General features: G+C 33.7%; 1 protein-coding gene across 2 annotated transcripts in view; it reads left to right on the top strand.

The window, feature by feature from the left end:
* Window positions 1-14591, top strand: part of HOMER1 (homer scaffold protein 1) — a 128268-nt gene that overhangs the window by 54843 nt on the left and 58834 nt on the right. For both annotated transcript variants that reach the window (XR_014293990.1, XM_082620317.1), the window contains exon 5: window positions 9669-9808. Coding sequence is in view for 1 of the 2 variants with exons in the window: in XM_082620317.1 (XP_082476443.1) it covers window positions 9669-9808 (140 nt within the window). In the remaining variant the exon portion in view is untranslated. The remainder of the gene's footprint in view (window positions 1-9668; window positions 9809-14591) is intronic.

Genomic DNA, 14591 nt, shown 5'->3' on the forward strand with positions numbered 1-14591 from the left:
GGACATACCTCTGGGGGGGCACCAGGGATGCCTCAGGGTGGTCAGAGGGCAGGAAGCAAGAGTACAGGGGAACACCAAGGCTAGAGCCTGTATTGGGGTTTCTGTTGGGAATGGCAGGGCAGGGTGAACAGTTTAGGACTGGCTAGTCTGAATGATTTCAGTGGGCTGTAAACTATAGAGTTAGTTCCTAGTTGCCTGTTATTGGGCTCCTTGGATGATTAAGGCAGAGGAATATTGTCTCCTGGAATGGAGGGGCCAGATAGAGGAGGTATGGCCTGGAGTGGTTAATTTGCATATCAAAGCCATGCTCCCACCTTAGCCCCCTGCTATCTCTAAGAATTGGCTAGCCAGAAAGGTTTTTTAAGATGTCAAAACATCACAATATACAGAAAATAAAAATATATAAACAATATAGTTTGTTCCACCTGATTTTAAGGTGTGTTTAAATCTGACAGTTGGGACATTTTACATCTCAGCACTGAGACCCAAAGGTTGTAGGTTTTAAAAAAGTATCCCTTTTTGAGATTGGGATTGATACCATGTATAAAATGTATAACTAATGAGAACCTACTGTATAGCACAGGAAACTCTACTCAATGCTCTTTGGTGACCTAAATGAGCAGGAAATCCAAAAAAAGGGGATATATGTATACGTATAGCTGATTCACTTTGCTGTACAGTAGAAACTAACACAATATTGTAAAGCAACTATACTCCAATAAAAAATAAAGAAAGAAAAAGAAAAGAAAAAGCATCCCTTTTTCCTTTAACAAATGAGTTAATACCTATTACTTGTCCATTGTAGTCTTTCTTCAGTTGGAAATTAATTACATCTCCAAATAAAATTCATTAGTTACATTTCAGTACTTTCACAAAGGTTTTAATGTAATAATATCACTCATAGAAAGCCAGTAATTTTCAGCTTTTTAATAATAGACTTTTCTAAAGTTAATCTTTATTTCAATTGTCATCTTAAGAGTAAGGTTCAGCTTTATGCTGGGTTCTTCTCTAGAGTAATTGTTTGTTTTTGAAGTGTACTTAGGAGATTTTATAAAAGGTAGGATTGGATATTACCAATGTTTCTGTGGAATATGTCAGTAGTAGCTGATTTACATAAAACTTTATTAAGTGAGTAAATAGTAACTGCCTTGGAATTCTGTGACTAGCCAAATGATTGGAACATTTTAGAGAATATTTTGCTCTTCACCTTCCTCCCCACCCCTGGTACCCAACTCTATTTGGTAAACCCTACTGGTATAAATAGTTTTGAGTGTTTTCAGAGGAAAGAAGAGTTCTGTTGAGTATGCTTAAAGTACATATTTCCTCATAGACTAAAGGCGTACTCTGGATTGAAGCCAAAGCTCCATGATACCTCCTCTGTACTTGCAGTGACCTGGAATAACAAGAATGATCATTTTGAAACTTCCCTCGAATCTATCTCCCTAAGTGCTGTGATAATGTAGTGATGCTTTTAAGCATAAAAGCCTATTTAAAATTCAGTACCAGTACACGTTGGGAGCTCCAGTTCCTCAGGTGAATGATTCTAGTGTCACAGGAGGATGCTATAACACATTCAATAAGAGAATACTGAAAAAACTCCAGTAAAATTGTAATGGTTTACACTTTGCCCTTGTGCTTAGTTCCTGCTTCTCTAATCATAACTTGTTTTTGTTTAATTGGTCATAAAGTGTTACAAGTTGCTGCTAAGATACCTGCTTCTCTTTGGTGGAAGGAATGTCTTTAAGCCTTTACTTTCATCAAAGGAATATATCAAAGATGTTTGTATTTAGAAAGTGCTGTGAAATATGAAGAATAAAGAAATGTCTTAAGTTCATTAGTATTTGAGAGCCAAAATATACTGACCTTACTTTATCTTTTTAAAATATTTGAAGTCTGATTGTTAATTTACAGAGCCAGAGAAATAGGGGGAAAATTGTATTTTCATTTCTCCTTCCTCTCCTTTCTTTTTTTTTTTTTAATGACAGTCCCTTACAGAGGTCATTACTATTTCTGTTTTGACTCGAATTGTATGACCTTTGGCCACTCTGATTCTATTCAGCTAGAAAGCACAGCTTGATTCTCACTGGTTTAACCCAATCTACTAAATTAACACTCTGCCTGAAAACTAGAATGTTACTCAGGAATTCAGCAAAGGGGGTAGAGAGATTAAATGGGATAATTGATAATAGTAGACACTGAGTTGGTCATAGCTTTCGCTTTTATTCGAGGTGGTATAGCAGACCAGTTAGGCGCGTGTATTTTCAAGTCAAACAAACTTAGACATAAATTCTTTTTCTGCCTCTATGTGATCTTGGAAAAATTGCTTAACCCAAGTCTGTTTATACATCTGCAGCATGAGTATTATATTACTTACCTTACAGGATTGTTGGGTGGAATAAGTATGATAATGGCAATGTCATGTTGACACTGTCATACAATAATGGCAATAATGTAGACTCTAGAGCTTGGCTTTGATCTGGGCTCTAACCCTTTTTAGTTTTCTGAACTTAGGCATGTTAGTATTTTCTTTAGTCCATAAAATGGGAATAAGGATGATATTTTCTTACAAAGTTATTGTGAGAATTAAATAAGGATTACAGAGTGCTTAGCATATAGTAAAGGCTTAATAAATGTTAACAGCTGAGTTTCCAATGTGGCTGTAATGGTGAAGATGATGATGTAAAGCCTTGACATAGTTATTTAGAAAAATACAGATGCCTTAATTGAATAAAGCCTATATCAGAAGCCCCTGGAAGACATGTTAAAACACAAATTGCTGAGTCCCAACCTTAGCATTTCTGATTTAGAAGGGCTGAGATGGGACCTGAGAATTTGCATTTCTAACAGGTTTCCAAGAGATGTTGATGGCTGTTGATCTGGGGAATCAGACTTTAAGAAATAGTGCTGTAGACAAACCATTCCATCTCCCTAAAGACTTGTGATAAAAGGAGTTTGGCATTTAGAACAAAGTTGGCCAATTCCCTCTTAGACTCTTGAGCTAATGTTGTATACTTGATATAAATATATGGTCATATCAGTTAATCTTCATGTTGTCTTCATCAAGGTGGTAACATCTCTAGGAATACTTTGAATCACATATTAGTTGTCAGTTTCTTTCGCATCTCTCTTTAAATAACAGACATTAATTTAGAACTTTTCCTCTGTTGGAGATCTTATGTTCTCATGTTTCCATGGGAATATTTTAAACAGTCAATTTGATATAAAATCAAGAGAGATGATTGACTTTAAACTTGAAATTTCTTACATAGTTCATGGTTTTTAAAATACTGTATTTCAGTTAACTTGTTAGGCACTTTCCTCAGAATATGCATTGAAGAAAAAGGGGCTATATGATCATTTAATCCACATTTTTCTTCATTGGAGTTTAGAAAAAAAATAATTTTTAGCTGTCAGTTGACTAAGACTTTTAAATTGAGTAAAATCTATTTACTCCATCACTTGTTTGTAGCCAAACAAAAGTCATGGGCTTTTTTTTCCATTTAAGATATCAGGTTGTATAGCATTAAATATATTGTAGTAGCTATCTTGATTTATATTTAGTATGTCTAAACCTTTTCCTCAAGATTTTTTAGAATTCACTTTATAGAAAAAATGGATTATATGTGTGTGTGTGTGTTTTCAGAGAAAAATAAAGTTTATTTAGCTTTGTTATAAATACCATAATTTTTAAAATGTTCCTTTTAACAATAAATTATATTTACCCAATGGCACTGGTTTATTGTAAGTGATTATTAGGCTCTCTGTGACTAGCTATTTGATCCTATGAAAGTCAGTTGATCTCTTTGACCATGGTTCTTGAATCTGTAAGGTCAGAGGTTTGAACTATATCATTTCTAAGGACATTTCAAGTGCAATAAATCTCAAATGTTTTAGATTATCCTGCTATAAATGGATTTTTTGAAAAGTGGTCTGCAGTAGCCAACTGTTACTATCGTAAACTATATTATTTATATATCTAGCGCACAAATATACCATTAGAAGTAGTGAATGCCTATACATTAATATGATGCCTTCTTAGTATCATATGACAAGTGTGGTTTTACTGAACCAAATACCACGAGAACAACTTTTACAACTTCAGGAAAGTTTCACTAGAGTTCTCTGGATATTTTTTTTGCTCTCCAAAGTAAGGACAGTGGAGATATGTGTCTTTAATCCTGCTACTTGTCCCAATGGAGTATTTATCTGTTTCTCTATTGGGTTTACCTACTAGTTATTGGCAGTGAAAATAGAGAGGGAGGGAATAGACATAATGGTGAACTTGACTGAACTTGGAGGAAATGTAAGAATTGAGGAAATAGTGAAGGCAAGGGAGAATGGTAAAGTAAGATATTAAGTTAGATGTTTCTGAAACTTCTATTCTTGGTTTGTAGCATGAACTTCAGAGGAGGATATCTACTTCAGAGAATTAATTTCAATCCTATTGGACATACAGGTGAATAGTGTGTAGTTAGAAATTTGGAATTGGAACAAATTACTCATGAACAAATGAGTAATAGTTAAAGATGTAGGTGAGAATGATATCATCCAGAAAAAAATAGGATGGAAAGACAGGAGAGACAAGGGTCAAAAATTGTCACTTAAAGATTGTCACTTAAAGGGACTTCCCTAGTGGCACAGTGGTTAAGAATCCGCTTGTCAATGCAGGGGACACGGGTTCAAGCCCTGGTCCGGGAGGATCCCACATGCCGCGGAGCAACTACACCCGTGCGCCACAGCTATTGAAGCCCATGCACCTAGAGCCTGTGCTCCGCAACAAGAGAAGCCACTGCAATGAGGAGCCTGTGCGCCACAATGAAAAATAGCACCCACTCCCCGCATGCACTCCCCCAACAAAGCCCCCCCCAAAAATAATTAATTAATTAATAATAATTTAAAAAAAGATGGTCACTTAAGGAATTTGAGGGAGATATAGGGAAAAACACAGAAGTAGGAAATGAACCAGCAGAGAATGTTAGCACAGAAGTCAAGAGAAGAGCATTTTAAGTTGGAAACAATGACTTGGCAGTGCAGGGAGCAGAGTTCCACTAGGTTGAGACTTTAAGAGGACTTTCAACCTAACAAAGTGGAGTCCACTTGTAAATACAGGGACTGTTGGGAAGGAAGGGCAATGTGAAGCACTTTCTAGAATGAAAGGAGATAGTTAGTGACTTTAGGTTATTCTTGAGGCCAAAATGCTTAGTAATAAGAATAACAAATATTTGGTTCTCTTGTATGAGGAGAAAAAGGGTTAGCGTGATAATCTCAGGAGGATATGGAGCTAAGAATTTTTTTTCTGGAATGTATGTGTGGGGGTGACTGGACTGTGTTCTTAAATGGAAGGAAGGAGTTAGAGAAGGAAAAAGAGATGAGAAGGAAGGGATCATTGATGGAGCATTGTGCAGAAGAGGGTAATATGAGAGGGAAGGGTGGAAACAAATTAGCTACTTGATTTGAGACAGGAGGGAAGGATAAAAACATTTAGATGCAGATAGGTGGGAGATCTAGGAAGTCTATGCCAATTTATTTCCATTTTTTCTGTGAAGGAGAGTTAGATCATTCTCTGAGAAGAAGGACAATCAAAGAAAGAGAAAGCTTGAACAGAGGTTTGAGACTGCTGTTAGGTAAAGAAAAAGAAGAGTCAAGTGGGAATAAGTAAAACTAAGAATACTCATCACTTCAAGAGCATAATTGAAGTCAGAGCTCAAAATTATTTTCATGACACTAACCAGCATATTTAACGTATTTTCTCCCATAGCATTTGGTAGCTTGGGCACATGAGAATAGGGAATGATAATATGAATTAGAAATTGGCAAGATGGGTGTTGTGGAAGGTAAGGAAGCCCGGAAGTTGGGATGATGCTACTGAGAATATAATTAAGGTGATTGACTTTCTATTGCAGGCTGGGTATGGAGAGAAATAAAGCCAGGTTGAGCCTGACAACTAGCATAATAGCAGAGGGCCAAGAGGATGTAAGTCTTGATGAGGTTGAAGAGCAGGTGGAAAGGGAGTGGGACAGGTTGGGAGGATAGGAGGTTGTACAGCATAAGCCCTCTTATCTGTTGGAATCAAAACCAGTAGTTGATGAGTTAATCTAAAAAATCAGTTGAGAGGCCCACGCACTGCGGTGAAGAGTGGCCCCCGCTTGCCACAACTAGAGAAAGCCCTCGCACAGAAACGAAGACCCAACACAACAAAAAAATAAATTAAAAAAAAAGATTTTTAAAAGTCAGTTAATGTAAAGACTTTTTTTTAAAAAAAAGATTCTTTTACATTTATAAATTAAAATTCAATAATATTATGTTTCATTTGTTCACCAGTATTTTGATTTAAAGCTCAAGGCTTTTGTTTTATTATCAATCTTTCTTACATAAATCATACCAATAATTGATTGTCTGCAATTTCCTGAGTTTTTTTTCTTTAAGTAGAGCTAACCCTTGACACCCCATCCTCCTTCTATGGCACATACACCTGAGAGTAGGCTGGTGACACCACCCTGAAGGCCTGGCCTGGAGTGAGGGCCAACATCATTTCTTTTCCATGTGATTCAAGATATTTCTGGAGCTTTTTGCTTTTTGCGAGAGGGCTTTCTTGCCACTTCATAAATGAGTAGAGAGAATTCTTAAGCACTTTCTGAATCTTACATCATTGCTCAGGTTCCTTTTTTATAGTGTGGTCACATGTGTTAGTTTTTGCTTCCTTGATACTCTCACATTTTAATATGCAAACTTTTTTTTCAATTTGACTGTTATTTTTCTTTTTCAGATTTTTTGTTTTGGTGTGGGGTGTGAGGGAAATTTCCCAGAAACAGTGAGATGTGTTTTATTTTCTCAAAATAAGGATGGAGAGATGATAGAAGTTGATTAAATCTCAGTTTTTATTTATATTTTACACTTATTTTTTAATCAACTGTGATCAAAGAATATATTATTTGATAATTTTTTCCTTAAACATTTACCATAGAAGTAGCTAGCCATATTAGTTTAGGAATCTTTTTCTAAAGAGGAATTATCCTACTTTCTCAAAAGTTTGTAGTCTAACAGATATACCTCCATGCCTTTTATTTTAATGTTTGATTTAAAGATATAAAATGTAGGTTTTATGAAAGTTAGGGTTTTTAAGGAATCACTAAAGTGGAATGTTTAGGAAATTACACAAAATTTAAACTAAAAAACAACTAGATGTTTGGAATATGTTAAATAAAACTAGTTTCACAGTGCTATTTTTAGCATATGTAAAATTTCTAGAAGGTTTCACACAACACTTTTGGCTACCTGTGTGGCTACCTAATTGGAGTAGTTAGAAGGCAAAGGAGTTTCATTTCCCTTATGTACTGTTAGAACTATTTCTTGTTCTCTTGAGCAAATGTTAATTTTTTTAAACATCCTTAAAAATGAAACATGCTTTGGGCTTTTGTTTTCATTTTAGGTATAGTGTCTAGGGTAATTTCAATATGCCTTTTGTTAAATATAGCTAATATTCGAGCTTTCAGAAGAAAAGCTTGCCCTGTTGAGATGCTGGAATTGTTGCAACCTCTATCCCTTTCTTCCTTCTCTCCTTCTTAGCTTGTCTCTAAGAAGAGTCTACTTCAGTAGCATCAACAGTTATAGCCTCCCCAACACCCATGCCTTATAATCTTTCTTATTTCACCCCATAAGGTAATAAGAACCAGAAATCACACTACTCCTCCTCTGGCTCTTTCTTTTAATCCTAATCTACTTTTGGCCCTCACACTCTTATCAACCAACAAATCCTTAGTTGCTAATACTGGTTATGCCCTTTCAGGTTAACAAGGTAATTTTTTCTGTTATCATTTCCACTGAATTAGGTCTTGGCCAACTTACTGTTTAGTTGATTGGACAGTCAACCTTGATTATTTTAGTTTGGCCTTTCTTGGAGAAAAAATTTCCCGATTTATTGAAACCAAATATGAATACCTCATGGTCTCTTACTGGCTGCTTAAACTTTTTCAAGCTAATTGACATGGTCCATAATTGATCTAGAGATAGTCATTTTGGATACTATTCCCTCAGTAGGATTTGACTTTGTTGCAAAACAAAATTTCATGTTTTCACAGTATACTACAAACTATTCATACACTATCAGTTAATAGAAACAGTAGATTCAGAGGAAAGTTGTTTTTTTGTTTTGTTTTTTTTTTTGCGATACACAGGCCTCTCACTGTTGTGGCCTCTCCCGTTGTGGAGCACAGGTTCTGGACACGCAGGCTCAGTGGCCATGGCTCATGGGCCCAGCCACTCCGCGGCATGTGGGATCTGCCCAGACCGGAGCACGAACCCGTGTCCCCTGCATCGGCAGGCGGATTCTCAACCACTGCACCACCAGGGAAGCCCCAGAGGAAAGATTTTAAAAGAATGAAATTAAAGGTCAAGCTAGAGGTTCCATTAATAATTGAAAAATAGTTAAGTGAGGATGTGGAATCAAGAAAGTAGTCTTTTGATCTTTGATAGCTTGTATAATTTATAGCACTATGGTACTATTAGTTAAAATATTTAAATGTAAAATAAAACACATACAGCAGTATAAAACCAGAAACCCCCAAAAAGGAAGCTGGTCTCACCACATTAATATCAATATTTTCCATATTTCTTTCTAGTGCTTCTTCACGTGCAATAATTTTTATGTAAAGTATATAAATTATCATAATCTAGATATCTCCTTATATTGTCTTCTTTTTTCTAGTTATAAGCATTTTCCTATATTACACATATTCTTCTTATTTTTATTTGAGAAAATCTTATATTCTTTCAAGTTGACAAATTATGACTATCCCCAACTACTCCTCTATTGGACACTGATGTTATATTGTGAAGTTTTATTGGTCAGAGATGGCAAGGGGTCTGTCAAGCTGCTCTTTAACAATGTGGTGCTAGGACCTCCTCTGGTTACTAGGGTTATCAAATGACCCCTCGTTCTGACTTCTAATATCAAATTTTGATAATCTGATGATGGCAGTCATAAGAGTAGGTATCAGAGTGACCTTTGTTTTAAATCCCATCTATTTTCCAGTGGGATAAACTAAATTTACCTTGATAGAAATAGGACAGGAAATATTGCAAAGAGAAATAATTTCATTATGAGTAGTAGGCAAGAAAAGCTGAAATACATTATATATAATGTGTTATAGAAATATTTCCAGTTACTTTTCTAAATGTCTCTTGGAATTGAAAGCTATGGCAGATCAAAAAAATTGACTTGTTGAAGATTTCGTTCCCTTTCTCTTCCTACCCTCCCAAATAAAATATAAAATCTTCTTGCATTTTTGTCCCATCTTCTTTTTCTTCTCAAGTAATTAGTTGAATATCTTATTAATTAATTGCTTATTAATTATTAATTATTAATATCAATTAATTGCTTATATAACCTAAAAGTTTTCAGTTCTTTGAAACTGCATTTCTAAATTGTGTTATGTTTTCATTTTTAAATTGTACTGTTTCAGTTAGTTTTCTTGTGCATTGCTTCTTTAAAATTTTTTCTCCTTCAAATTTCATTTTTACGTCTTTGACTCCAATTTCAATTGAAATATAACTATATTTCATAAGTAAGCATACATCAGAGTCAGTTTTAACTTTTAGATGATCTTGTGTATTTTAACAAAAGTGTAACACATTTTTATCCCCACTCCTTTTTTTTTTTTTTTTTTAAGGAATCAGCAGGAGGGGATCTTCAGTCTCCTTTAACACCAGAAAGTATCAATGGGACAGATGATGAAAGAACACCTGATGTGACCCAGAACTCAGAGCCAAGGCCTGAACCGACTCAGAATGCATTGCCATTTTCACATAGGTACAGATTCAATTCAACCATCATGATTAAGTAAAATGTGTAGAAACTTAATTGGTTTCAGATAAATCTTGCAAAGTTACAACCCTGAGTGAAAATTACAGGTCAGACTTTTTTTTTTAACTGTTAACCTCAGAAAAGTTTTAATAATTTATAGTTGCCTAGATGGACTGGAGTGGACATTTCCATTACCTTTGTAGAAAAAGGGCTACTGAGCTAATTATAGTACAAACTGTTTTTCAGTGAAACAACATATTATTGCAAATCTCTTTTACTTATTTCTTAACCCAGCCCCTAAAAGGCCCTCTTTGTTAACCTGGTTTCCATTTTCATGTATGTTCTTGAGGGTTATAAAAATTTTTTTTAAAAAATAGGTTTCCTATTCTGAAATTAAGCTTTGCCAGTCTTAGAGGTGATCTCACTGTATTACTTCAAAGAAGAAGACAAATTATTGGTGTAACTTCCAGCATGGACCTGTTAATGTTAATGTCAGGTTCATTTTTGCACACCAACTAACAGGAGATAAATCTTCACATGCTTCTGAATTTTAAAGAATTTGATACTTTAAAAAGATGCAATTTATCCTAAATATGTTCAAAACCAGTTACATTAATTATTGGCCATATTGTGGTATTTTTAGGATGTTAGGAGGTCTATGAAACTATAAATGTAAACAAATACCTCTCAGTCATTGTCTTAAAGTTAATTTTTATCCTTCTTTGGAAACTTTTGACCTAGATAATTTTAATTAAAATTCAGAAAAATGTTTTCCTTTGTTGTGCATCTCTTTGGACCAGTTCAAAAAGATCAAATTCTTTAGCATATTCAGAAGAATTGTGAAGTGAAATATTCCAAACTCTCTTTTTCATGAGAATTTTAATTTTGATTTTATTGGTTGAATATTGGGGCACAGGACTAAACTTATTAGAGACTAACATTGAGGGACCTCATAGTCAGGCTGAGGAAGAAGAGGAATTTGTTAAGATTTTTTTTGGAATGAATGGGGAAAAACTCTTTTTTTCACTATGAGGCCATTCTAATTTGTTCCTAAAAATGGTAATAATTTTGCATAAAAGAGTTAGGCATATTTTAGAATTTTCATAGAGGTAATGCTTTAACTATTGCAGTATAAGTGTATTCTCTTTTCTATAGCTAAAAAATGACTGAACACGTGAACATTTTTGGTGCTTCCAATCTGAAGACCATATGTTTACATTGATTTGTAAACCATACTGGTTTTTAAAATACGCAGTTATTACTAAAGAGCAATGTGATTCATATGCAGTTTTAAAAATATTTGTGTTGAGGGAAGCAAAAATTTCTTTCCTATTATATTTAACACGTCCAATTAATAAATAGATGTAACTACACTGAACATAATTATAAACTTGATTTCTTTGGCTAACACTTAAACGAGACGTGCATTGGATACTCTAGCATTATGAAATAAGAACTTTTGTATTTATCATTTGTAAAAGCTATTTCTAGTTTACTTTATGCACCTAAAATTTTCTGAGTGTTTATTATTTTGCTAATCCTTAGTGTTTGGAGTTATTAACTGTGATTGGTCATCTATTGATTTTCTCTGTTTGTGGGAGTCAAATAGGAGTTTACTTTCTTTGATGTGAAGGTACAGCTTCTTTGACTACTGGAATATATAGATTAACCAAGGAGATATTTGAGTTCTGAAAATGAAATTTAACAGGTCAATTTAAGCTTTTAATTACGTTAAAGGCATTATATAATCTTACAGTTTTCTTATTATTTAAAAAACACTTTAGCATAGGATTTTAGAAGACTTATTCTCTGAACTTGTTTTTACATCAATCAGTATCAATGAATATTCGCCTAGTTACTTGATTGAAATTAAGATTTCTACCTGAGATAGAAAATTGAGTATTTTACAGCTAATGTTAGAACCTCAAAATAACAGAGGGGACCTCAGAGATGGTGTAATCTAGGATTTTTCAAACTGCAGTGGTTTGAAATCAACTTAGGTTTTTCATGGCATTCTGAAAAAAATGAAATATAAAATGAAATAAGAAACACCAGGATAAAACCCACATTAAGAGATGAAATTGTGTTTCAGTAACATACATATTTAAGTGTGGGCTGGATTATAGGGTAAAACGTCAAAGTTTGAAAGCATGGGCCTTTGACACATCCCAGAAGTTAGGTGATTTGTCCTAGGTCATACAGTTCATTAGTAACAGCTTTAGAACTACAGCTCAGCTCTTTTGACCCTACTATGTACTGCCAGTTAGTTAATAGTGCATTTTAGTCTAATCCCCAAAACAAGCACATTGTTGTGTCGGGAAGTTAATAACTGTTTCTATTTTGGGAGAACTATATAGAAATAAGGTCAGTGTTTCATTAATGAGAGACACAAAGAATATTAAAATAATTTCTATTCAAATCTGAAACTCACAAATGTTTAAACTTGATACACTATCCTTTTTTCCCATGGCAGAGAACATTTAAAATCTATGTTTTTAAGGCTTACTTATACTATTTATTTTTGTCTTTCTTCCTTAGTACTTATTTCAACAGAAAAGAGTGAATAGGAAAAAAGATACTTTGCCAACATTCCTCTGTTCTGGTTGATACCGTTTTATGGCTAAATTAGGAGCAAAATCACTAGAATATCTGTGTGGTTTTTGTTTTTTCTTTTAAAGATGGAAGGATATAGGGAACAATGATTTAGTCAGTCAAGTTGATTGAGTTGATTGTAGTAATAGCTACTTAGCAAGCCAGCTTGTGCTCTTCTTAAAATTTAAATTTTATACCTAAATCTTATTAATTCATTAATTAACATACCAAAAGAAAACCCTGATTTTCATTTGGTCCTGAAAATTTAGTAATGTGTTTTCATTTGGTTTATTTACTCTCTGTAAACTTTATTTATTTTTTAAAAAGTATTACTTAACTTTAAATAGAAAAGCAAGATTTGTTTGTTAGTCTTTAAACTAACACAAATTTTCCCGTATATTTGAAAGAGATAATACTATAGTGAACTCCCATGAGCACGTCTCCCAGCTTTAACATTTAGGAAAAACTGGCCAGGCTTGTTTCTTTTCTAATCCTACTCACTCTTCCACTTTTGTATTATTTTTAGAGCAAATTCCAGACATATAATTTCATCCACAAATACTTTTTTAAAATTACTTTTGAACTTTTTAAAAACTTATTTACTAAGCTAGTACAACATTTTATATTCCATCTAACTCATTGGCATTATAGAGTTACCTTTATTTACTCTTTTCTTTGTTTTTGTAAAAATTACACTGCTGAACTAAATTTTAAAATGTATGGCCTTCTTAATGCTTAGTCAAGTGCTATATAGTACTGTGTTGTGTCCTTGTTATAAACTATGCAAAAACATTCTCATTGAATAAGTTTAGATAAATTAACACTTTTTTTAGTATATTTATTTAAATGCTTTTAAAAGTCTAGAGATGTATAAAATAGGAAGATTATGAGGCTGAAAATGTTTACTAATTTCTTTGGGGAAATGGTAATAAATTTTATCTAAATTGCTATTTTTTCTTAAAAACTATTTTTTTAACCTAAATGATAATATCCTTTTGGGACTGAACAGGTGTACACTCCGACCCACTGAAGTGTTCAGGGCATCCTTTGAGACTGTAGTCTTAGATTAGCTATATGGTTGACCCTTGAACAACACAGGTTTGAACTGCGAGGGTCCACTCATGAGTGGATTTCTTTCGATAGTAAATATTACGGTATTACAGAATCCGTAGTTGGTTGAATCCGTGGATGTGGAACCACGGATACAGAGGACTACCTGTAAAGTTATGCACGGCTTTTTGTCTGCATGGAGGGTTGGCACCCCTAACTCCCTGCATTGTTCAAGGGTCATCTGTATACTAAAAAAAATAACTACTATATGCTTGATAGTATTTATATATATATGGAGGAAGGTTTTGTGCTCTCATTCCAGGAGGGATTTGCTTCATAGCATCAGCTGTCTGGAATTTACTTGTTATTTCTTAATAAATTCTAGGATTTTTAAAAAAGATTTAACACAATCTAAAATTCTCTTGGAAATAGTTAATTTTATAGTTTCCCAGTGCTGTTAGAATGTAATATGAAATATAATACTGAAAACTGAAACTTTTTATTTTGTTCATTGTGAATTTATGATCCTCAGATATATAGTGATATATTGATAAATAACTGCTGTTATCCTATTTTTGAGAGTTGAAAGCAGATATGTGTATACAGCAGTAGTTTGTGAAGCTATTTTTGTACTGATAAGTTTTCAAAAGTTTGATTATCTTAATGGAGAATAGGCTGTTTTGAGCACCAATTATATTTAAATTCTTCTCAAGTTTAGATAATGTATTCTCATGGTGCTGCTAGAATTTATGCATTTTGGGGGTTCTGCATGTATCTTCTATTCTGTTAAAGAGATTTTTTTTTCTGCCACTTTGTGTGTTTCCAACAGATATTCATTAAAGGATATGTGTAGAATCATCACTCCTTAGTATGTTGATTTTGCTTTAAAGCAGTATAACTACAATTTTACCATAATTTGGGTGGGTTTATTCCATTTGTATTTAATAGATTAATTTCTTCATTTATTATCAGAGTTTCCAAAAGCTACTACTTTAAAACTGTGATTAGGGATTTTTGTAATCTCAAAAATTAAATTTCATTGGAAAATATACACACCATTTTAGTTATATGTTAAAAAAACAAGCAGTGTTTTATCTCGAATCAAATATATTTTGTATGTGCTTTGAAGATGATACAAACAGGAAAA

Source organism: Mesoplodon mirus (genome assembly GCF_964341445.2).
Source record: "Mesoplodon mirus genome assembly, chromosome: 5".
In the NCBI taxonomy this organism is placed as follows: domain Eukaryota; kingdom Metazoa; phylum Chordata; class Mammalia; order Artiodactyla; family Ziphiidae; genus Mesoplodon; species Mesoplodon mirus.